The sequence below is a fragment of the Neocloeon triangulifer genome, unplaced genomic scaffold (genome assembly GCF_031216515.1).
Source record: "Neocloeon triangulifer isolate White Clay Creek 2 clone unplaced genomic scaffold, ASM3121651v1 ptg000014l, whole genome shotgun sequence".
Taxonomy (NCBI): Eukaryota; Metazoa; Arthropoda; class Insecta; order Ephemeroptera; family Baetidae; genus Neocloeon; species Neocloeon triangulifer.
In genome coordinates, this window is record NW_026775556.1 from 28,203,507 (window position 1) to 28,229,720 (window position 26,214).

The 26,214-nt window shown below is 37.1% G+C and overlaps 1 protein-coding gene across 5 annotated transcripts in view; it reads right to left on the bottom strand.

Annotated features, from left to right (window-relative positions):
* The window catches only part of LOC132200740 (transcription factor Sox-2-like), a 232,605-nt gene that overhangs the window by 40,953 nt on the left and 165,438 nt on the right, over positions 1-26,214 (bottom strand). For 2 of the 5 annotated variants that reach the window (XR_009442189.1, XR_009442187.1), the window contains exon 3: positions 14,411-14,459. Coding sequence is in view for 1 of the 5 variants with exons in the window: in XM_059626415.1 (XP_059482398.1) it covers positions 2,438-2,448; positions 3,563-4,820 (1,269 nt within the window). In the remaining 4 variants the exon portion in view is untranslated. Of the gene's footprint in view, positions 1-634; positions 2,449-3,562; positions 5,230-5,337; positions 5,442-14,410; positions 14,460-26,214 lie in introns of those variants that run through there. The other 3 variants (XR_009442188.1, XM_059626415.1, XR_009442190.1) reach the window with 3 other exon arrangements.

Sequence of the window (26,214 nt, forward strand, 5' to 3'; positions counted from 1 at the left end):
AAAAAAAACTATATCCCAATTTATTATATGAAAATGTCAAATAATTAAATTAATAAAATAATTACATAATTTATATAAAAATATTTATATTAATAATATGTTAACATAAGAAAATCATATAAGCATTTATTTAGTTGCATAATTATATTGGTCTTTTAATGAAATTAATTTTAATTTCCCAGCTAATTCTTCTCACTGGAGCAGCTCTTTTTAAAACATTTCCAAATCTTCACTCCAGATCCGTCCGAATTTCACAGGCGCTGGGAATTTGATTCACGTGAAAAGCTGAAGAGCATAAATGTGTGCAGCCGCGCAGTGCGCTGTTTTCCTTCCTATATCTGAAAGCAATCAAGATATTTTTCGAGTGAGATTCTCTAACGGTTAAGTCCCTAGTCAGCACTTTTTGTAGTACGACCGGCAACTCTGGGTGCTCCAAGAGAGAAAAACCATCAGCAGCATCACGGACCGACGGCGCGCATGCAGGGGAAAAACTCCTCTTCGAGCTGCCACGCTGATAAACGGTTAAATTTATTCCAAGAATTTTTTTATATAAAAAAGAAATAATTTTTTTTCTCATTCAGAATTGTATGAATTTGTGAAATTTTGAAATAAAATTCAATGTTTCTTTTTTTAATTGTAATGATTATGTATATATTTAGACGGTAGATTTTTTTCTATACAAAACACTATAGCAAACGAAACAGCATTTTTGTCGCATTTGTATATATGTCACTGTTTTCTTGCGCACAACTTTCTTTCTTTCTTTCTTTCATCGATCTCATTTTAAAATTCGTATGTTTTTGTGTGTGCTGATGAGAAGGAATTGATAACATCAAATTTCTCAATTTTTCACATGAGAAAACTAATTTCATAACAATTTTTCGAGACAAAATCGCGATCATTCAGAATATAATAACACATGATGAGAGTGTGTGACAGCAGTTGGATTTTTTTTTGTATTTTTGCACAATATTTACAAGTGTCTGTCCATTCAATTCACCAACACATTTGACAGCTCGTTTTTTTCCAATTACTTTCCAATCTCGTCGGTCGCAGATTTATCAACAAAATCACATACATTCACAATGTTTGTGCAGTTGGGCGCCTAGTTTATTAGAAAAATAATAAGAATCACCACGTTTTTTGCAACAGACAGGAAATTAATTGTATTATTTCATCAATTTCTCTCTCGCTCTCTCAATTTTGCCCCATTTCTGTGTATACAAATGAAAAGAAGTCGGATGGCTGGAGCAAATTATAATTTTTGAACAAGATTTTATATTATTTTTCAATCAGATTTTCTGATTTTGTCGTCAATATTTTAATAGGAACGCCTGTGGTATTTGAAAACTACACCGAGACATCAATTTGATGTCTCGTTGTTTCAACCTAGAGTTATATAATAATAATAATTATCTTCTTTACAATAATTACACAAACTATCTGTTCAAATAAATTTTATCAATTAATATATATAATAATGTGATTTGTAGGTGAGAGATGACTAAAATTATTATGGCCTTCATTTTGAAAATCGACATAAAACATAACACCTCGATCCAAATTTCTGCGTGAGTAAACTTATGGCCTCTGTGGTCTCTTTAAATATAGTTTCGGGGAAAGACAAACATATAGAATTTACGCTCAAATAATAAATAAGGAATTAATCTTGCTCTGCGTCGAAATTGTACTCTTATGTACACAAAGAATCAAAAACAGAGACAGCATTCGAAATGAAGAAGACAAATTTATTCAAAAATTAATTAATTAAAACTACTCTGATCAGTTTGGTATGGATGAATTATATTAATTAACAACAAATCTCAGCAGTCGAGTGACGATGGGTATATTAAAAATGTGTGACTTAGGGAGCTACATTCGGTACGGAGGGGACAATTAATAGTTTTGAGCCTTTCTCGTATGTTTGTTTATCTCAGCGGGTCGAAAGAAATACACAAAATCGTTTTCGGGCGTTCGTTCGTTCCTTTTCTTCTTCTAATTTGTATTTTTATTTACAAATCGCATGTTTCAACACCTCTCGCAAGTAGATTAATAATCTGTGATATGCACGTTAATAAATTATGGACTCGCGTGCGCGCGCAGATAAAAATCGCTCGCTGCCCCTAATCCGCTATAATAATAATAATAATGTGTGAAAACGCGCGCTCGTATACGATCGGGGCTGGCAAAACGCAAATTTCTTTAACATAACATGCGAGCAGAGTAGTGAGTGTGAATTAATACGAATTTACGAGAGTCCGCGGGGAAAGAGTCACTTTGTGGCGGTGGGTGAGGGCCGTGGCACAGGCGAGGCGGCCGCGCTGCTGCTCGGCTAATACTGCTGATGCTGATAGTCCCCTAATTGCTGTTGATCAGTGCAGAGATACCCATCATCATCGTCCTCGTCCTCCTCCTCGTGGCTCCCTGCATCGGTCCATCATCTCCCGCCTGCGCAACAAACAAAACAAAACCATAAAACAAACTGAAATTATAAAAGGCGAATAAAAACAAAGAACTTTTTAATTAAGAAAAAAAATGTAAATAAAAGCAAATTTCCAGAATCTTCAAAGAACCGCGCTCAAAGGAGAGCAGAATTCTAAGGATTTAAAAAAAAAAACGAGTCCAAATTTATTTTTTATATAATTCCGCGCGGCAGATTTGTGTAATTACAGCCTTTTTACAGGTACTACTTTGAGAGGGTTGTATGTATTTTTTTTTTCCGAGTGCGAGAGAGAAAAGAGTGTGCGCGAAATAAATATCACCGGCGGTGCTTTTGCTCGCGTGTCTCTGAGCGCGCTCTTGCCTGCCACATCAGCCCTTATCTTTTAACGAAATAACGCGGCAAATTAAGTCATTAGTGCTGGAAAAAGAATACAAGGGTTGGTGTAATTGCGCGCAATTCTGCCGCTTTGATGGTGATTGCGCCCGAAATCAGATCATGAAAATACGAGAGAATGAAACTCGCGGTGAAACAAACGGTTTTAATTATCTAGCATTAAAATCTCCGCAAATTAGATCGTGTGAATGCTAAGTGAGTGACGAAACGAAATGAGCAATCGGCCGCCGCAGATTTCAATCTTGGTGCGTTTAGACTTTTGAGCGCTAATATCACGAGTCACGCACGATTTTGTTGATCCTGCTTATCGGCGTCTGCCATCGGGAAAGGCGAGAAAAAATCAAGAGAGAATGACGGCAAAGGACGCTGACACAGAAAGGGTAAAAAAAAGAGAGTAGCGGTTGCACTCGATTGCTCTTGCGATATAAACCGAGCAAAAAGTTATTCGGAATGATACCGAGAAAAAGCAGTTATAAATATTTCTAAATCATAACGAAAAACTGAATAAAATAGGTCTTTCGAAAATAAATTTTTTGATTAAATTGAAGAGGCAGGCAAGATTTTGGCTCGAATTAAGGGTGATTTTTCGCGACTTTTTGAACGTTACTGAAAATAGCGACAGTGAAAATTTGATTTGATTTTTGTGGTAAAAGAAACGCCGAGGGCAGCGATTGACGCACTACATGTGCGCCAACGCTGCGAGCGGCGTGTGGTGGTGATGCATACCGGCTTGCGTCGGGGTGGGCGTCGAGGGCTGCTGCAGGGCCATGGGCTCGCCGGGCGAGTGTTGCTGCTGGTGCTGGAGGGCCGCGTGCTGCTGGGCGGCCGCGTAGTGCTGCATCAGCCGGTTCTGGTGCTCGACGGCCTCGCTGCCGGGCAGATACATCGAGATCATCTGGCGCAGGTCGCCCTGCTGCTGCGGCTGCTGCTGCGGCTGGCCGTAGCCGGCGGCCAGCAGGGCGGCCGACTGCGCCGACGGGTTGCTCGGCTCGCGCTTGATGGGCCCGTTGTTGTTGCTGGACACGTTGGTGGAGCCGCCGCCGCCGCCGGCCGGGCCGCCGGGACTGTGCGGCTCCGACTTGATGCTGCTGACGCTGGTCGGCGAGTGCGACATCTGCGGCGCGCCGATGCTCAGCGGCTGCTGCATGTACAGCGGCGAGCCGGCGCCGGACGAGTTGGACGACGGGTACATGTAGCCGGAGCCGTTCATGTACGCCGGCATCGACTGGTGGTGCATCTGCACGTCGTACGCCCGGTGGTGGTACGACAGGCCGTTCGGACTGCCCATGTGGTGCTGGTACTGGTAGCTGGCGGCCGACTCGTGGTGCGACATCATGGCCGCCGCGGCCGCCGCGTACCCGTTCGGCATGTAGCCGTTCGGCATCTGCGCGTACATGTCGCCGCGCGAGCCGGACGACGCCGACCCGCCGCCGCCGCCGCCCAGCTGCTGTCCGGCCTGCTGCGCGCTCTGGCGCTCGGACGCGCTCAGCGCCGTCGCGCCCGGCGCCTGCCCGCCCGCCGGCCCCCCGGAGCCGGCCATCGCCGGGTACTTGTCCTTCTTCATCAGGGTCTTGGTCTTGCGGCGCGGCCGGTACTTGTAGTCGGGGTGTTCCTTCATGTGGACGGCCCGCAGCCGCTTGGCCTCGTCGATGAACGGCCGCTTCTCGGTCTCGCTCAGCAACTTCCACTCGGCGCCCAGCCGCTTGCTGATCTCCGAGTTGTGCATCTTGGGGTTCTCCTGGGCCATCTTGCGGCGCTGGCCGCGCGACCACACCATGAACGCGTTCATCGGCCGCTTGACGCGGTCGGCGTTCTGCGCCGCCTTGCTGGCGGCCGTGGCCTGCTGGCCCATCTGCTGGCCGCCCTGCATCGAGTGGTGGTGGCCCATGGGCTGCTGCATGGCGCCCAGCGAGAGGCCGCCGTAGTGCTGGTGCAGGTGGTGCGGTTTCAGGTCCGGACTGGACGCCTCCATGGCGGTCAGCATGTGGTCGGACGGCGGTGTCTCGACGCCGGGACTGCCTTCGTCCTCGGAGCACGGCTGCTGCGACGCAGGGGTGCTGAGGGCCTGCGGCTCGAGGATCGTGCTGCCCAGGTGGTGGTGGTGGTGGCCGGCGGCCGTGCCGAGCGGGGAGGGTCGCGACGACCCTTCCCAGTACACCCCACAAAACACTTTGGCGGCAATTGCACTACACTGGACACAAACCGTCTCTCACTGTCTGTCCGTGGCTCGGTCGCTCGCGCAAACGAGCAGAGCGAACCAAGCTGAGGCTGCAGCTCTTTTGATCTTTCTTTCTGTCCCTCTCGGTGGCTGCAGCTGCGGGGCTGGGGTGCGTGCGAGGAGCGCGCGCGACGAGCGACTGTTCGGAAGCGACCTGGCGTTGCTCACTGTCGAGTTCGACTACTGCCGTACTGCCGGCCGCTGCTGCTGCCGCGGCCGCCAGGCGTGCGGAGCAGCGAGAGCCGCCCCAAGTCCCTCCTACCATCATGGCCGGAGAGCCAACCACGGCCGCGTGCTCTGCGCCGACGAGGTGGGGACCGCGCACCAATGTCCGTATACGAATCATTGGGCTCCGCTCGCATCTCTCGCCAGCTTTTCTACACAAAACTTTAATAGAAAAATTAAATATTTTACGAATAATTTATTAAAATTTTTTTAAATAGTGCATTATAAATATCATTTTAAATGATTAAGAATGAATTACATTTATTTTAATGTTTAACTCAATTTTCATCAATTTATTTATTTTTAATATTTGGTACAATTTTATATTGTTCTATCAATTCAAAAACATATTTTTCTTTTTCTTTATAGTCCAAGCCCTTCCAGCCAATAAGTATGTATTGTGTTCCCACTGTTATCTATGGGTTTGAGCCTCTAGTTTTGTACTTCAATTATAGTTTTTGGTAATAGTGATAAATAGAATAAAATAATATTCAAAATTAATAATATTGATTCAATGACAATTTGATACCAGTGCAAAAGAAAATTGAAACTTAATATTATGTTTTTTACTCACACTTCCTTTATAAATCAAACTGAATGAAAAAATGCAAGCAGACTTACATTTTTTTTTTTAATTATTATTTTTTTCGATAATTTCGGGTCAAACTCAATAATTATGATTTGTAATATTTGATAAATTTCATTGTTATCCATTTCTAGAAGATAAAAAATGGACAAAAAGAGTTTGAAAAGTTAACTTGGGCATTTTTGGACTTTTGATAAAAAAAAATCTATATAGGTAGTTAATAAATATAATAAAATATGGTGATTTGAATTCAAAATCGGCTTCAAATTAAAATTTAAAATTAAAATCAACCCTCGAAAATCTACCACAAATGTAAATATAAATTAGTTTATTAATTCAGGTTTTGGTTGAAATTTTAATTGGATATGATCTCGTGTTGATGCCAGACAGGGTGGATGTTTAAATATCACCCACAGGAGCACTGCTCGGTGCAGCACATATAAAGAGATGGTCTTTTTGTGCATCGGTTTTTGCACACAAAAAAGCCACATCGGACAATGCGATGATACTGCTCTCTATGTAAACGGCGCGCGGGTTGCAAAGAAAAGCAAAAAGCGCGCGGCGGCTGGTGCAGCTATTTAGACTTGGTACATTGTGTGAACTTTTATACAAAAGGGTGCACACACAAAAAGGCACTGTGACGTCACCATTATGACGTGGCCGTGCTATTTTGATATAAAAACCTTTAAAAAGCAGGCGCTCCACACAGAGCAGGGAGGAGGAAGCAGCGTTTTATTCAAGTTCAGGGTCGGATGGCGCGCATAATAAAATGCATATAAAAGCAGCGCGCGGGGACAATTGTATGTGAAAAGCTGCTATAGTGTTGTGCTATGGTGAGAGAGAGAGAGAGCAGAGCACTCACTCTCTCTGTGTGTTATCAAAATCAGCTGATTTCATTATGCTTTCGAGTAACAATGCCGTGATGACAAATACTACACCATGCGGCGGAGTGAGTAAATGATAAAAACACACCATTCACCACCAACAAGAATGTACTATTCTCCGGCTCTGGGTTGGCGCCGCCGAACATACACAACAATCACAAGGGGCATTGTGATGCACACCAGTCAAATGCTCTCTTCATCTGTGTTAGTAAAAGAGCATTGCAAAGCACCATGTGCTTTTCAGGAAATTATTGGAAATTCCAAAGAAATATAAAATCGATTCATTTAATTTTATCTGGAAATAAATTTTACTTTTTTCTTAATTAAAAAAAAAAAATGTTTGCATGACACAAAAATTTTGACTGATCAATATTGTATTAAAAAAAAACAATTTTCTTTTTCTATAAAATGAAAATTTAGAGAATTTTCCTGGTAATTTCAAATTTTGTCTCTTCGAAATTAACAAATTGAATTTTATAAAGCGAATACAACAAAACTTTTGCACTGCTGATGACTGCTTTTATTTTTCAACATTGCCATTTCCTATATGGGCAACTTCCTGATGACATCCATCAACTTTACTCACTACAGCTGATGGTTGTGTTGACTGCGCCATAAATTGTAAAGTCCACGTTTGTAAAATGCTGCGAGTGTCACTTTATTAAAAAGTTTCTACCGAATTTGCGCGTTCAAATTCCCACACTTTTTGACATCCGCGAGCGCGGCCGAACACAGCATCCGAATGAGAAAAGAGCATCGCAGCAGAGATGCTGGCAGGCACACACAATAGTTTAAAGGAATTCTCTACAGTCTATTTTGTGTTGGAAATCGTGAGAGCTGTGAAGCATGATAAGAGTTAAAGTCATAAAGGCATGTTGAAAAAAAGGAGAAAAAAATAAAGGAGACTCCGCAGAAGAGCTGCAGAATCATGCAAATATTTTGGTTTGACAAAAAAAGATAAAAAAATTTAATTTCAAATTCTTATACCGACAATGAGTACGATTTAAGAAATTCAGATCATTAATTTTTTTTATTTCAGTATAAAAATAAACTAGCATTTTTCCTCGCTCCGAGGTAAAATAAAAAAAAGCATCACAGTTATTTGAAATGAGTTTTGAAAGATCCAGCGACCAATTGGGAAATATAAAAATGTTGTGTATAATGATAAAATCTGTCGGGTCTGAATTCCAGTAGCCGAGAGAACATCATGTAGATTGCACGGCGAGGTAGTTAGTTTAGTAGCCCTGCTGGGCGGAATACATACGAAAAAGGGGGGTCCGGGAGGGACGCGCTCGCTCTCTGCATCGAGGAGCCGCGCGGCCGTAAAATACACACACCTAGCCTTCGGACGGATCGTGTTGCTGTGTGTGTTCCCCATCAAACACATGCAGATGTGTTTGTGTCATGCCTGCAATAAATTTGGCGTAATTGCGATTGTGCTGATGAACAGCCGCGCGGTTTATGTCCCTGGCGTTTGGAATGTGTTCGCTCTGTGAGGTATTATATTATTTGCCAGACGAGAGTTGAATGGCATAACCGTGAAATAATTCGATTTAAAACTCTTTAACGACGAGCAGTCGAGAAAATAAAGTTAAGAGACATTCAAATTGCAACAACTAAACCATCACGTCGTTAATTTATAAATTAATTATACAAGCAAGTAAAAACATTTCACACTTTAACAAATTATAATAGTCGAACCATATAATTATAATGAAAATATAAAAAATTTTATGGTTTGAGATTAAATTATGTTTTATTAGGCCAAAACTAAAGCTGACGTAAAAATGGAAAAAGGTGTTGAGATAACAATATTTGTTTTAAAACAATTTAATGTAAAATAAAGTTGAATAAAATGATAGTTATATTAATTTTAAAATAACAAATTAAATTAAGATTAATTATAAGAAAATAACATACGCGTTTCTAAAAAAAAAAAAATTATTGCTTATGTTAATAAAAAAAAATTAGATAAAAAACTTAATAATTTAAAATATTCTAATTTTACATTAAAACAAAAATAAACTTTGTTAAAAAAATTTTAAATATTAATTTTATTGTTTATTTAATAGCTATTATTTACTTTAATCATCAATTTATTATCTTATTAATGTAAGAATTACGCGCAAATTTATCAATCTAAAATAATTTCGCCAGCATCTGTTCAAAATTTATTCAATTTCTTAACGAATTACCTGTCCAACCTGTTCAAATTTTAATTTACGATCGCTGCACGCATGGGTATTATTTTGACGCTTTTATTGTGAGGCGCACAAATTGCTGCGAGAAAAAGAAGAAGACCATTATGCAAAGCCAACCCTCACGTCCTTCATCCCCGGCAGTGCATTTTGAGGCATGTGAGGCCTCGTGGCTATTCATTCGATTCTTCTCTCCAGAAGTTTTTACAATGCACCTGCAGCTTTCAAAAAGCAGAAGCTTTGCATTCAGCTCGCGGCTTGGGATTTTCGAGGAAATGCGCGCGACCGATCGAGCTGCTCGCTTGCTTGACCCCCGCGGCCGGAAAGGAACACCTAGAGTGCGTGTGCATGGCCAATTCAAATATTCCAACACTGACCACACCAAGCAAGCCTCTTGTTCAAACACCAGGCACAGGTATGGAACCTGCTGCTGCTGCTGGAGAGAAAATTGCTTTTTAACGAGATTCCTTCCGTGCCAATTCTACTGGAAGGTGCACTGGACGCGGCGTGTAATATCGAACGGCCAGCGTTTCCAAGAAAAATCAATCAGGTCTGCTGCTCGGGGCCGCAGGGGGTCAGAAGCGGAATTGGTTTTCTCGATATTTATTCCTCAATGAGATTTAGATGGGAAACGGTAAAAATTCCTACTGCCAAAATGAGAAAAAAAGAGTGAAGTAAATTTAAGATTGAACTTTTTTCATTCTTCTGATAGAAAGTTACAAGAATCTTTTATCCAATAGTCTCATAAATTTTGACATCTCAATCGAAGATAATTTCCAAGTAAATTTCTTGCAATGGAAAATATTCCTCCATTTTTGGTAAATTTTGCTCCCAATTTCTAGATTCAAATATTAATTTATATTTTTGAAATGAACCAAATTGGAAATGAAGAGTTCGGGCTTTTCCTCGTTGCAGGAAATTGTTTTTATTAACAAAAAATGGCTCTACCAGTTTCGGTCACTGATTTTGTTAGTTTTAAGATTTGAATTTTTATGTTAAAATGTATAATTTTTTTTCAATTTGCTAAATTTTTATATTTTGCTGATGAAATAGGGTCGCAGACCGTGATTTGTTTTTTAACAAAAATAATTTTTTTTTGTCAATATGATTCATTTTCATGATCATCGAATGTCAATTTCATCAAACAAAATAACACAAATTCGTGAAAATTTTGGGCAAAAAGTAAAAACTATTAAATTCAGTTTTAACTAATTCTTTAACTTCATTTTCAATGTTTATGAATATCAAAAATCCCTTTTGTGATGTAAAAATACATCTCAAATAAGTGATTGCTTATTTTTTTAGTTCTATAATTTAAATATTTTTCTTTGCGTTTTTCTCAAATTATTATCTCTCATTACGGCGAAAACCAAAATTGGTGACAATTTTGTAGCAAGAATTAAACTATTTATTTTGATTTTTACTAATTCTAACTTTTATTTCACGGTTGAAACTCCTCTCCATGGCCCTTTTTTGATCGGCCAAGGATGCTGCTAGTCTAGAATGAATCGAGATTTTGCATCCAAGGTCCACGCGCGGCGTGCAGTTAGCGTTTGGAGTGCGCAGAGAGTATATTATGTGATTGGCATGAGAAATCTGCTGCACGAAATGGATCCCCGTTGGAGCCGGCCGCGGAGATCGAGTCGCTGCATCTAAAAATATGTCACGACGACGAAGACGACGAGCAGCAGACAGTATGGCATCATCTTCTTTATGGATGTCTTTTGTGTGTGGTGAGTGAGTGAGGAGCATAGCCGAGCGGCGGCCGAGACCGACGAGCCCCGGCCCCGCGCGCAGTATTGAGTTCTCTTTTGTTCTGCGCCCGTGAGACAGCCAGCAGAGTCTCAATGATGATGCTAGGGGTCCCTTTTCATTTCGCATGATAGATTCGGGCCACTAAATGAAATCAGAATCACACAGAGCATAAGTGAGGAGAGAGAGTGTAGCGCCCCGCACTGCGAATCGCAGCTTACAATTAGATACGGTTCAAGATAACAAATAAAATCAATAATCATCTGACAAGGTCAATATTGACTTAAGGTTAAATAGAAAAATGAATAATTTTTTAAAACGAAAATTATTATTGAATTATTTTGAATGATGGATCACATAGTCGTAATATTGGCAGTTAAATTTGTTAATTTGTGTCGTGGTGTTTCTAATAATTTTCAAATTTTAATAAATGGAAAAATTTATGATTGTGATTCAATCACAACTATTCAATTCAACTATCGGTAAAAAAAATATGAGACTTCTAAAATTTTCCAGACTTTTTAAAATAATTATATAAACAAGCTTTTAATGAGTTAATTATTTTTTTTAAATTTATTATCTTTTTTATTTATTATTTATTCATTATATTATTATTTCAAATATTAATTTTTTTATATAAAATTATTTTGATAAATTTTATAAATTTATTTATTCAAAATTAAATACAAAATTTAAATTAACAAATTATCGAGTTTTATACCAGAGGCACAATTTGGACTAATAATTAGCATTTGCAGTTTGCAAGGATAGACGCGATCTCAAATTTTTGCGATCGCGATCATGAAATTGAAAAGTCGTGCGATCGCGATCAAAAACGTTGCGATCATTTGCGATCAAATATATTTTTTAAAAATACATTTCTGAACGGTTTTTTTATCAATTCTGGTTTCAGAACGAGGAGTTCAAACAAAAATGAGCTCTGAAAATGAAAAGCCTTAGTTTTAGAAATTTTTCTGTCAAATTACCTGAAATTGACAATTATTCTTCCAGATTTAAATTCGCCCAGATTAAGCTTTAAAATTGCTTTCCTCGATCGCAAATGATCGCCTGCGATCAACCACCTTTTGCGATTGCGATCGCGATCATCTTTTCAAAAATTGGTGCGATTGCGATTTTGTCAATCCTTTGGTAGTTTGCATGTCAGAACAGTGATAATTTTTTTTTTTAAATTAAAAGACAGTTTTACGATGTTCTTGGAGAAACGAATTTTTTTTATAATATTTATTTAATTTTTTTACTTAAAAAAGTATAGCTTTTTATTTCCCATATCCTTATACATATAAATGATTATTTTCCAGGGCTGCACGTTTTACGTTGAAGTGGAAACGGCATGACAAATAATTTGCACCCGAGGTCACCAATTAAAATCGCATCAGGCCTGGTAATTACCCCAATTCGCGATTGTGCACCAGGAAAGCCATAAATTAGCCCCGGGAGGAAGCATAAAATAATTCACTGCAGCGCGTGCTGTGCCAGCAGAGCCAGAGCGAGAGAGACTGGGGGATGCTCTTTCTCTTGGCACCGCCGAGTTTGCTTTCCCTTTTATTAGCAGAATTAGGAAGCTATATAAAGGCAATTTTCCTGAGCAGCAGCCAAAGTGGCCATAAATATTGATTTCTTATTTGGGTAATGATTCGCGTCATTACCGCCGCTTCTGCTGCTCGCGCCAAGCAAACTCCGCCGTCGACGCCACCAACCCTCTTTCTCTCTCGCTCGGCAGACTTTCTTATGTAATTTGCAGTATGTACATGGCCGAAAACGCTGAATTCATATATATTATGTGCTGATGGGGAGCTGAGCAAGAGTTTTTGGACTAGAAGAAGCAGCAGCAGCAGGCTGGCTCATCATCTCTCGCGAAGCGTGGTGCCGAGAAAAGATTTAGACACAAACAATTGAGCACGAAATTTGCCCCGAGTATATATAATTTTATATACTCAGCGAGCAATGTAGCGGGCTAATAACGACAGAACCATAACCTTTCCATCCTATAAGGCCATGGAACTAATATTTAATTCATTTTCCACAAAATTCAATAATATTTGGTTTTTATAGCAGAGATTTAAAACTAAAATTTAAAAAATTATATTATTGCGTATACTAATTTTGGAAAAATAAATTGACTGAAGTTTAATCAATAATCTGATAAAGCCATTCTAGACTTATTCATCTTTTGTGCAATTAGATTTAAAACTGATTTTGGAAATGAAGAGAGCGGGCTTTTTTCCTCGTTGCTCCAAAAAGCCATTTGCTTTTTAATAAAATAAAAAACAATTTTTGCAACGAGGAAAAAACTCTTCAATTCCATGATCATCTCCTCGAGTGGAAACTTCTTCAAAAAAACTGATTTATTTTTAATATACGGAGTACAATTATTGACAATTGAGTCCTAAATTTTCTTTCATGCGCAGTAAGTTGTTAAGTTTCTGTTAGGCTTGCTATGTATTTTTTGCATCTGTTTTTATGCAACAAAATTATTTGCTACATATAAGAAGCTTCAATTGTTTAAAACTCATTTTTTTCATTTCAAAAATATGTTGCTGTTTAAACCTATGTTAAGAATTTCACAGATAAAAACTACAAATTCATAAATAAAAAATAATAAAAACATAGTTTATATTAAAAGAAACCTGCTGGAAAAAAAATGCTTCCTGCTGAATGTAATATTTTCTTCTATTTTAAAAATAGAACTGGCCTAAAAATTTATAATTTTTCCCATTTCATCTTTTCTTCAAGATATGTTTTAAAATGCTTTTTAAGAAATATTTTTTTTTGTTAATTCTTTTGTGACTAATGTAAGTGAAAGTTAAATAAATTACAATTGAAGAAATTTCCGATATCTTTATTTAAATTATAATTTGCCTATGATTTCAATTTACTTAAAATTTTCTTGTTTTTGTCAAAAAATGCAATTTTGTTGGATGATATCTGCAGTTTGATTGACCCCAGCAACACACGCGTTGGAAACAGTCTTACTTTGATAGCGATACAACCCCTTTTTAATCCAGCCAAAGTAAACTTTGTCATCACTATGGTTAAGAAAAGTGCAGAGAAACTGCGGCTTCAAAGCCGACGGTACAAACTTGCTGTGTCTGCGCTGCAGTTTCTCTCTCTCTCTGTGTGTGTGTTTTTATTGGCAAAACTTTTCGTCTTGTCGTGCGGAGTAAAAAGCCGTAAAAAGCCACTCGGAGACTTTGTATGTGTGAGTCAGCCGGCGAAGGAGGAAAAATATATAATGCTGTGTGCAACTGTGCTGTGCTCCACCGCCGACGCCGCCGCCGCTTTTGAGGCTCGGCTGCTCCAATCGATATGCACAACAATAGGCTGTGTCGCGGGCCGGGAAGGGGATGGATCGCTGTACACTCGCCGTGCATATACGCAAACTAAAGTAGTATAACTTCATTGTATGTACCCATTCAGAGCCAGCATTTCACCCACCAAAGGTTTAAAGCTGAGAGATCGCGCGAAAACTCTCCGAGCACATCAAAAGTACTAGTTTTTTCTGTGTTGGCAAAATGACTCTCAAAACTTGGCTTTTACTTCAACTTTACCCTGCAATGATTCATTATCCACTTTCTTTCGAAAAGTTGATAATGTTAATTTTTAAGTTGAGCTTCATTAATTATTAATTTGTAATTCTAAACACACCATAACAAATAAAGGATGTGTTAATAATAAAAAATTTGTACTTACCAATCAATTCCAGTTTCAATGTTAATCCTTCTTCTCTGCAAACCAAAATCTGAAATCAACATTAACATAGATAAGAAACAATTTATTTACTGTCAATTTCAATTTATTAGTCAAATAATTATCTAAAATTAATTAAATTAAATTAAAATATTTAAATAAATAAATAAATTTGAAACTTTAATTATGTTGGAAATAAAATTTAAAGATAATCAACTCTATAGGATCGAGCGTGTACATCATGAGCAAATCTTACCTTTACTCAAACCCTCTTTTTCGCAACAAGATATTTAATGTTGTTAATTTGTTAAGTGTGTGTTTTTTGTAAATTTTAGTTTAGAGTTGTGTCGTGTTTACGTTGTTAAGTGTATTCCAGTTTCTGTTTTAAATTTTCAAAAGAATATTTTTACGTGGATTCAGAAACTGGGCGAGAAAACCAATGCTCGGAAAACGAATTAAAATGTCCAAATTTCAACTTTTAATTGGAAATTTTAATTATTTCTAAAACATGCAGATTAAAATTTCCCTTTTAAAGTTGAAATTTGGCCATTTTAATTCTGTTTCCGAGCATTGGTTTTCTCGCTCAGTTTCTGGATCCACGTAAAAATTCTTTTGAAGATATTTAATAATTTTATTATTCAAAATCTGAGCTCTACGTCCGAAAAGCAATTATTTATTTTATTCATTTTTCCAACAGAGTTAGTACAAACTCGGGTCCGACTGCCGCACATTCAACTGCCACACATACTGACGGTGCTTTCGCCCATTCCACCCTAAAAATCTATACGCGCGCGGTGCGGCTGCCATGTTTGTTACACACCACCTAACACGTATGCAACCTGCTTGACCCCTTTGTTTCGCGCGGCGCTGGTGGTGTTCGCTCTTTTATCAGCAGAATGGAATCGCGGTGCCGACCTGCTGCTGAAATAACACACGTGTGCACACCTGCGACTTGTATATGTATTTGTGGAAATTGAAAACGTGCGCGGCGATGGTGAAAAGAAGATAAATTGATGCCAAAAGTGCCAAAACAACCCCCGCGCGAATCTGAAACTGTTGTCGAAACTGGCTTGAAAATAAATTCAAACACCGATTCAATTTAGTAAGAGATCCAGAGCAAAAAACCTTTATTTTCTTCAAAATATTTATTTTCTTTTTATTTAAATTAGTATTAAAAGGAATTCTTTTCCAACATGCTGCAGAAATAAACGATTTATTTTCAAATTCCTTGAAATTCGCGAAAAATGAGGTGACCAAACGGAGTCAACTATCGATAAATAAATTTGAGGGTTTGACTGGAAAAACGGGTAAAAAATGAAACCATTTGCCCATTCTAGACTTCACTCTAAAACGCAGAAATTATTAATTTCAGAAAATGCACCCCCGTGTGTCGAAACGGAAAAATTAATTCACCCCCCGTGGTTGCCAAACCGCTCCTCTCTCTCATGTATTTTTCATTCCTCTCTCTCTCTCTCTCTCATTCACCACAAATCTCGCCGAAAAATTATCATTTGCTGTGAGCTCGGCTCTCTCTCTGGTGAAAATACCAACCACTGAGAATTTTAATTATTTGTTGTCGACGAGCAGAGCAACCCTCAAACCGCAGCCCACTCGTTTAACAACCCCCTTATTCCCGGGCGACGAGCAACGCACACTTCACTCGCACCGTGCTTATTTAGCACAATTACGCAGAGAGAGAGAAAAGACGCGAAAAATAATTCCACAACCCCCAATCGGAGAGCAGAGGAGCACCCTTAATGTTAATATCATCAGCGACACGTACGTACGTGCATTTCATTACTACCCCTTTTCCGCGTGTCAGCCGCAATGGCAAGCCGCGAGTGGGTGGAGAAAAACAGCACATTGGTGTCACCGGCAGCTGCGTTTCGGCGCTGCTGACACAACTACTTCGCCCCAAAACTAGACTCTTTTATATTGACGGGTCATTGATGAGTTCGAGTCATCTGCACACCAGCAGCAATATAACTCCTTTCCCTTCAGTTCTCCGTAATAAATACGCGCGCATTATTGTTTCACTTCTTTTTTTTCGCATTGTTATTGTCCCAAGCAGGCGCGTCATTGCCGTGTGCGCACACTTGCGTTAATAATATACACCGTGTCAGTGTCCAATGCCATTATTTCCTCGTGTGAAGTAACGCCCGCGGACCAATTGTGTTTGGAAATCGTATTTAATTGTGGATTAATATCACTGGACGCATTATTTTCAAATTTATATTCTTTTAGATATATCTGGAATCAATTTTTGAGATGAAATGCAATTAATAATTTAATCTGACAGCACTGAAACTCATCAAATAGTCCTCTTGATTTTCACTTAATGATTTTTAATAGAGGTTTTACTTACAGCTGACAATTAATAATTTTTAATTATAATGTCAGTTTAGAAACAAAAATAATTAAAAACTTGATTATCCTTATTTTGATGCTAACTTTAAATTACTTTAAATTTACAATTTAATATTTATACTATAGAATATTTATAAAAAAAATTAATAATATAAAAAAATTTTAATTATTAATAATGAAATAAAAAAATTTTATTTAAAACTTTATTATTATTTAATGCTAAGGTTATATTAAATAAATATTTTATTGATATCTACACTTTATATTAACAATTAACTGGTTATTAAAAACAAAAATGATTCAGAGCTTATTTTATTTTGTTATATTTTTCCAAGCAGGTGATTCCATTTTGTTTGAATCGCAGGCAAAACATTGGTGAGCGTGTGTGGTTGAGTGCGTGGCAGTCGCTCCGTGTGTTTTTACAGCAAGGCCTGCTCTCTTTAGGATGATTACCAACGGAGAGGCTTTTGTTTGAGCGCTTGCGTGATTCTCGCCGAGCCAATAAGCGAGTCTTGTATCTGATGAGACGTGAAGAGTGAAACTTGCCCTCAGCATCCAGCTCAGATTCACATTTTTACCTTTTTTTATATATTATTTAATTTTATACACCCTGCGGTAGAAATTGTTATTTTATAAAGGGATACAAGAAACAAAAACCAAACTGCAGCGGATGGGGTCTTTTTGAGCTCGGAAGTTTTAGCAAAAAATTCTTGCCGTTTTGTCCAAAATTTTCTTTTTTTTCACATAAATTGTTCTTAATAATTGCATGTAAGCAATGGGATTTAACAATTTTGAAAAATAAACATCAATAATTAAGGAAAGAACGCAAATATATAATCAATTAATGCTTTATATATCATAATTAAATTGGTTGATTGTGTAGTAGAATTTAAATTCAAATCACCATAAGTTGGTTAATTTTACTTAATAATATCTTCAGCGAAAGTGGCATAAATTTTTTATAAAATTATACAATCTTTTAGGCGGTAACTATGTCATAAACCCAAAGATTTGAAATTTTGATCTAAAATTTTGGAATTTTTTCTATTCAAAAGTGCACATTAGTGGAGGTCGTTATGTGTGTGAAGTGGAGCTTGTGGTCGCTGTAATGTATGGTAAGAGAGCAGAGAATGTGCTCATTTTCACGCGTGATGCATAATTCATGCGGCAAAGACGTCGGCATAATATATTTTCTGCTGCGGAATAACCGGCGCGCTTGACCCGACATTTCGTATGCAGACCGCAAGAAAAAGACCCAAAATCCGCCTGGATGGACGTGGACCTAATGGTTTGTGAATGCATAAATATTGGCCACGCGTTTTACATACAAACCTCAATGCAGCAGGCGCGCAGTGTGTGGTCAAGCCAAATGCGCGTTTCATCTCTCTCGGCGGCGATGGGAAAAAGATGGACTTGGCATATTATTCGGCGAGATGGAATTTTTGGCAAACGCCGAATGGAATGCTTAGTGCGAGAATAAGGAGGAAACAGATTATTTATATATCCCCATCTTCTCATACATAAAATAACTAGGCCAGTCCTGCGGGGATATGTATGAGAGTAGAGAGTGCCCTTGTTGTCACCAAGAAGTGCGGCGAAAAATTCAAATTGGTCAAAAATGAGCAAAAATATTGCAATTATTTTTTTAATAAAAAACCGGATTTAACTGTAAACAATACGGAATCAGCACTTGATTGTGATTTATTCTGTATAAATTTTAATTTTATAGGGATATTTTTTTGGAAATTTCACAGAAATTGCAAACATAAATAATTTGCATAATATATGCTTAATTTAAATCGTGTTTGAACCTACGGAATAATTAACGAAATTGCTAATATCAAGAGAGGTCTGAATATTTAAATATGTATTTTTTTTTATTTAGAAAAGAAATTTCTAGTTTTGAGGTGATTTTACAAAAAATATAAAAAAATCTGAATAAAAAAAATTAATTTCTTTCAATAATATCAAGTTGAACATTTTAATTTCTCAACACGAAACTTTTGTTTCCAAGAGCAATTTTTTACTTAAAGTAATTGAGCCAGCAATTCTCAATTTTTCTTCACTTATTGTTAAATTCCACGTTTCAAATTTAAAGGCCTTTCATGCAAAACTGATCAGCCAATTTTCGAGTAAGGAGCACAACATTTATATCAATGACGGCGGAGATGTCGTAAAGAGATGATGAATTGCGTGCGATGGAGATTTTCTCACCCCATTTGGTCCGACGTGAAATGTCAACGCTGATATGATAAAATGCATGATGTGCGGCGAGGAGGATTTTCATACTGATGATGTTGCGCGCCGGCTCACTGCCTATAGCTGTCGACAACCGATTCGGCAGCGAAATTATTCATACGGCCGAATATTTGCACAATTTTTTATGATGTGCAGAGAGGGTATTTTATAGGCCAGTGGTCAGTCAGTCGGCGCAGTAAACAACTTTTTGCTCTTTTCTCTCTCTTGAGCGGGGCGCATCATCAACTTGTGCTGATGCTGCGTCGGATCGCCATGAGAGACAAAAAGCGGATACGAGGAGGCACTGCGGACCGAGCAGGAAAAAGTTTTCGGACTTGTAAACAACCCTCGGACGATTTGGGATGTGGAAAAGGGCTAATCTAAAACTTTTTTATCCGACTTTTAGCTTTTGGTAGGCCTCATTTGCCTGCTCAGTTTTAACCTTTCATTATTGGCTCTCACTGAAATCAAGATTCTTTTAAATTTTTAATATTATTTTATTGTTTGGCACTATTTGTTTTATGAAAAAATTTAATCCATCTGAACATGCAAAATGGACAAGTTTATAATTCCAAAGATAAGACCAGCGCAAGTTGCCTTTTCAAGACTTTCTAGCTTTTATTAATTTTTTTTTCACACGGTAGGTGAAGCCAGAATTCATTGTTTTATTCAATTATAAGGTACTGTAATTTGTTTGAATTTTTTCAATTATTATTATTTTTGTTTGTAAACGTGAATTATATTGGAGAAAATCAAATTTAATTTTGGGAACCCATTTCAGAGTTGATTTTGAAGAAATAATTATCAATTATTTTAGAGGATTTTTAATATCACATTAATTTATTCATTGTTTAACTCCAATATTCAATACTGCTCTTGAAATAAGTATTGATTGTTCATAAATATGAGTCAAACTTTTTTTATATACAAATATTTTTAATTAAATTAAATTTATTAATACCGAATAATACCAAATAGAAACATTTTTATCAAATTATTATTTATAAATTAAATTTTAATAATTTTTTTAATTTAATTTATTTACATTTTAATTATATTTTATACGCAGCTAGTGTGCATAATTGAATATTTTAATTTGCCTTCTTCTGCATGAAGTCAAAATATTTGAATTTTTTTTAAATAATTTTGCAAGCGATACAGAACATCATAATAAGTGGAACCATAGTCATCACTCTCTCTTTCTCTCCTGTCATAATGAAGATCATTTTATGTAACTAATTATAAAAGTTATTTATATCATTGGCACAATCAGTTTTATAATATTTCCTGAATAGCCAAGTGACACTCGCAGTCATCATGTCATTTATATATGCAGCTAAATAAAACTCACCACGTAACTTTGAAAGTCTTTGCTTAGCGCGCGTGATCGTTAACACGTGGCCGGCAAAAATAAATTCACTCCATATAGTGCACTCGTTTTTTTTTTTTTTTTTTTTTTATATATATATATAAAGTATATTACATATCTGAGCGGTGGCTACGGCGGACACCCTTCTTGGCCAGCAACAATAATACACCTTATCATACGCCGGTGTAAATATATAATATGCAGAGCCGAGAGTATTATGTCGAGGTGAGCGCGCATTTATTATTATATAACACCTCGTGCACTTGCACTGTACAATGTATGCGTTGTTTGGGTGCTGGTCATGCCATATATAGAGGGCAATATTGCATAATGGCCAACGCGATTGTCGCCCCGAGAGACGGACCCTGGCTCGTTGCGGGGTTTTATAATGGCGGGTGCTTTAGATAAAATGAGCAGCAAGGGCAGTAAAAGAACATATCACCTGCAGAGATCCGCAAATGAATGGAGCTGGATTTTTTTTAGTATGCAATTTAAAATTAGCAGTATTGGTTGAGTTGGTTTAATGATTTGCGGTGACGGGCGGGAATTGGTGCATAATAAGACGGCTGATAAAACACGCGCGGCAAACTTTTAATTGACTTCCCAGTGCAGAACAGTTACTATAAAGTTGAAAGTCAATCGGTGATCAACGGTCTTGAAAATTAAATTTATCGATGAAGACGGTGTAGATGTAAAATTTTATCCGCATGCAGCAGGCAGATTTTAAAAAGTTTTGAATAAATTCCACTCTTTTAGATATAGTTGTAGATAAAATTCAATTAAGTTTGGAACTCGAGATATTTGAAAATTTAACAGAAATTTAAAAATTACATTCATGGGCTTTAATTAAATATTGATTAATGCTTTTAATTTGTTAGTGTGAGTTTTTTTTTTTAGTAAATTTTAGTGTAGAGTTGTGTTGTGTTTGCGTTTTTAAGTGTATTTCAGTTTCTGCTTTAAATTTTTAAAAGAATTTTTACGTGGATTCAGAAACTTAGCGAGAAAACCAATGCTCAGAAAACGAATTAAAATGTCCAATTTCATCTTTTAATTGGAAAATGTTCAGGGTGTTGCCGCTTGTCTTAATTTTTGAGTTTTAAGTGGAAATATTAATTATTTTTAAAACTGTTTTAAAACTAATCAAAATTTCCAATTAAAAGTTGAAATTTGGACATTTTATTTCGTTTTCCGAGCATTGGTTTTCTCGCTCAGTTTCTGAATCCACGTTAAAATTCTTTTAATTAATTAATACGTTTAACAACTCATTTTACTTTATATGATATTGTTTTTGCGCATAATTGCAAATAGATTCAGGTTACATAATAAAAATTGGTTTAAATTTAAGTGCGACTTATTATTTAATTAACTTGAAACCAATAAATGGAAAGTAGCAGATGACGTAACTCTTTGTCTTTTATAAATCATTGACAACGAATTTAATTTTCCCCCAAAAGGTTTTACTTCCAAAAAATTAACCTCTGCGTTAAAACTTTTGTACATATTCCAAATCCTCGTCAAACTCGAAAATATCATTTCCAACTTTCATAATGTACGCAGAAACAGAAGCAGCTTTTGGCGTTTATTATTCAAATCGAATGGGGTTCCATGGCAAGCGCCGCGCATATTTTGGCAGAGCTGATGGTGCAGGCGGATGACAGCGACAGAGTTGGTTCGTTCGTTCTCGCTCGCTCGCGTATATTTATGGGATGATGGTGCAGCAATTTGGCGTTGTAAATTATTGAGCGACATGCCGGTGGTGGTGTACGGCGGAGCAGCAGCAGCACGGGGGCAAAATTATTATACATGTACCTGGGCTGGTATGATGTGTCGTCGCCCAGAGGCTTTTTGCCTCTCTGATGATGTTGCTGGGGTGCCGCGCGGAACACGCAGCATTCGTGTATATAGCTGCACATCCATCCCCGGCAATGATAATACTTGCCAGCTCGGCACATTTCGCATCATCATAGCCAAGCAAGGTACACACACGAGTATTTCGCTTTTGTATGTATCTCTCTCCGCGCGTGTATGCAAATGCTCGACGGCGGCGGAGAGACCTGGGCGTGTGTGTGCGCCTGTTGTATTTAATAATGCAGGCTAACCAAACATTTCACTCGGCGCGCACACAACCCGCACTACACTATTTCGCCCCCAACCCCTAGCTGCGGTGCTCTCTCTCTTGTAGCAGTTTGTCAGCACCACGTGTACATATTTCTGCCATATTCGAAAAAGAACTTGTGAAATGCCTAGAGTGATTTTTCTACTGGAACGGAATAAATTCAAAATTATTTTCAATTATGACTGCGATATTCCTTATTGTAATGCTTCATTATATGCAAATGAAATTGAATAAAAGGCGTTAATAAAAATTCTACAAAAGTTAATATAACATATATTTATTTTTTAATAAATAAAATCATCTTTAATAATCTTTTTTTTTAAATTTTGTTTTTTAAAAATCATAAAATTAATTATTATTTGTTAAAATAATTTTGTTAATTTATTTAATTACACAAAAGTCTAGAATTTTAATTGTACATGCACAAAACCCAAAATCAAGCAATAATATGTATATAAATTTAAATTACCCAATGCTATCTTCATTCAAACGCGTGAGCATTAAAACTAAATCTGGGTGCAACTTTAGCAAATTCAATTTCTTTAAAGTTTGGCGATGATGCAAGTGAATGAAAATTTATTAACATGTATTTAAATTGTTAAATTATCAACTATCGCAATATTATTTATCTTTTTCCACATATTGATAAGAATTTGTCTCAATTTGTCAACTTAATCAATTAAATTATTAAATATATTCTTCCAACTTGACCATCATTTTAACTGCCGTGGAGAGTGTTATGATAATTATTGCAGTTTTTCCATAAAATAATCCGGGCGCATTCCAATCGTCTTTGGTTTATCAAGGAGTGAAATATCGCGCGCTCAAAATTCGGCACAGCTATAAATAATACGTACGAGGATAGCTAAGGCGCACCGAGGCATGACGCTGCACAAAAAGGTCCGTACGTGCATCAATCGATTGTCGTGGACCATTAGCGGGGCATGAAGCGTCATGAATCTTCTTTTCTCCGACACACGTAAATTATTTTGTGATGCTGCTTTTTCTCTCTCTCTCGTTTTAATTGCCGCTTCGGCAGCAGCCGGTCTCATTAAGGCATCACGTCGCGCCAAACCAATGCCCGCAGTGAGACTTTTTTGGAATCCAGATTTTTCGCAGAATTTCACTGCATTTGTACAATGAAAGGAATCAAGCAGATTTTGATGTGGCTAATTTTGATAAAAAAAAAATAAGGAATCTTACAAAGATTAATTTTTTCTATAAACTTTTATTTAAAATCTGGAATTTTTTAGCTGTGGAAATTGTGTTTGGGGTGTTACAAATTTTTGATTGCATCTCTCAACGAACCGATTTTCTCTCTCTTTCTCTTTTTCTCACTCGCTCCGAACACACACGCTGCTCATATCTGGATTCGCTGCTGTGCCAATGCAGCCACCACGCTGCCTTTTTTGCCCGTTTATTGTTTTTTCGTTCTCCGCGCGCCATAGACAAAAGAATTGGAAAAATTCCCCAGGCACTTTTTATGAGGCTCGCAGCAGAGGTGAAAAGAGAACAACACATACCGAGCCACGGCCTCTCTTTATATATAAAAATGTGTGGGAAACAAACAGAGAGGAGGCAGAGAGAGTACTTTAGCATATAATATGCGCTGCTCAGATAACATGAGAGCAGAGATATCTGGATCAAGAAGCATATATTGCGGATCATTTGGGATCATTCCCTATTCTATTGGCCGCTCAGTAATCTTATGGAAATCTCTTGTTTTTAAGGATTAAATGCGCATGAAAAAAATCTTGGTAATCTGATCCGTAACTGTGTAAAATTTCATATTCTATCAAAGGGACCTCATCTGGATCTAAATCGCAAAGAATTACTTTTTTAGCCATTTTTCATTTTTATTTTTCACAGTTTAACTAAATATTTGCTAAAAAAATTTTTTTTTTTATTTTGTTATTGTAAAAATTTGTATGTAAAATTATCATCTTTTCTCTCAATTATATTAACTTGTATAATTTTGAATGTATAAATGATGTATCCCGTTATGGGCAGCAATTGCCTTTGTGATAGATCAATAAACACAATTTGCAACTAAAATCTAAAACCATCCTTTTGGGGAAGAATCAAAATTCAATCGAGAATTTACTTTATTCAAAAATCGAAAGGCAGAAAATCTCTAAATAAATTGCTTAATTCATGCCTGCTCTCTGAAGCAAGATATCAAAGTAATATAATTTATATGAAATCATAAAATCAAATTAATACATTTTCAGTTAGCAAAATTAAGAAAGTTTAATGGGAAAAAATCAGTCAAAGAAATTGTATTTAATTTCTAAAAAAAAAACGACTTTTAGGGACATTTTTTTTTACAAAATCTTTTGTTTTTATATTCTTCAAATATTTCATTCAATTAAAATATATAAATATATCATCTTTATAAGTAAAAAAACGTGAATTGTTAAAATGTGCTTCTGTTCTTACGCAATTCTCCGTCATTGTCAGACCTGTAGGTAATTTATGCTGATGCAACATGCACTTAATTCTCATTCGGTAGCCTCAAAATCTGTTTATTGGAGAGCAGCATATAGGATGCTGGAGATGCGCCGGCGATATCTCGTGTCCCATCAGTAATGATCCAAATGGGACGCGCATATAAACACTTTTTTTTCATTCGAGGAAGCAGAGGAGCTACCTGATATCTTATTTCTTTGTACAGAAATAAAAGCTCTCATCAGGTAAGCAAGCAAGCATAGTATAAGAGTGGCCTGGAGAAGAAACTCCTCAACCTCCTCTCCGCCGGTATATGGAAAAAAGCTGAGGCTCTCATCGGCATTATTTTCCCATCGCACAATTTGCTCGCAGCGAGAGAGAGAGAGAAAGGATGGTTTTTACACTCGAGAGCGGCCTCCTCCTCCTCCTCCTCCTATATCCTTCTCGGTGTGTATTTTTTTTTTATATTCCCAACGAAAAATCCACCCTCAAGTGGTCAGCGAAAATAATCACTGTGCGCGCCGCGCGCGCTTCTCTCACTCGGATTCCTCCTGATATGCGCTGCTGCTGAATCTAGAAGGGCCACTTAAAACAAGGGCTGCGCAGCGCATTCGTCCGCGCTGAGCTTAATCAAGGAGGAAACGGGAAACCGAGCGGAAATAAACTGCAGAATTACTGCCCATTAAAGAACAGAGAATTTTATATTCTTATAATACGTGGCTAATCATCAAAACATAAAACTATTCTTATTTATTTTTAAATAACTGAAAAATTCGAAAAGTGGAGAATTTTTCTAAATTGCCACTGCAGTGATCAATTTTTTTATAATATCCGCGATTTGTAATTAAATATTTGAAGCGTTATCTTTTTTAATTAAAACTGGCTTATAAATCCACTTTTGAATAGTTATTGGCAGTTTTTTTTTTAATTCAAATGTAAAAAATGGACACAAAAATTAGTTTTGAGACTTTGGAAACTGTTAAAATTAAATTAATCTCTGACCCAAACTAAAAGAAATAACAAGAAAAAAGGTGAGTTGAATTTAAATTCGGCTTTTCATTGATGGGTTTTTGCGAGTTTTTACTGTTTAAAAAAAAAAACTTTATCTGTTTTTTCTTAAACAATAAAAACTCACAAAGAATCAACCCTCGATCGTGAACTTCTACTACAAAACAAGAAAAAAGTTGAAAATCTTTTCACCAGCAGTGAAAGGGCAGTTTAATTTCGTGTCTGTAGAAAAAGTTTCAAATGTTTCAAATTTATTTATTT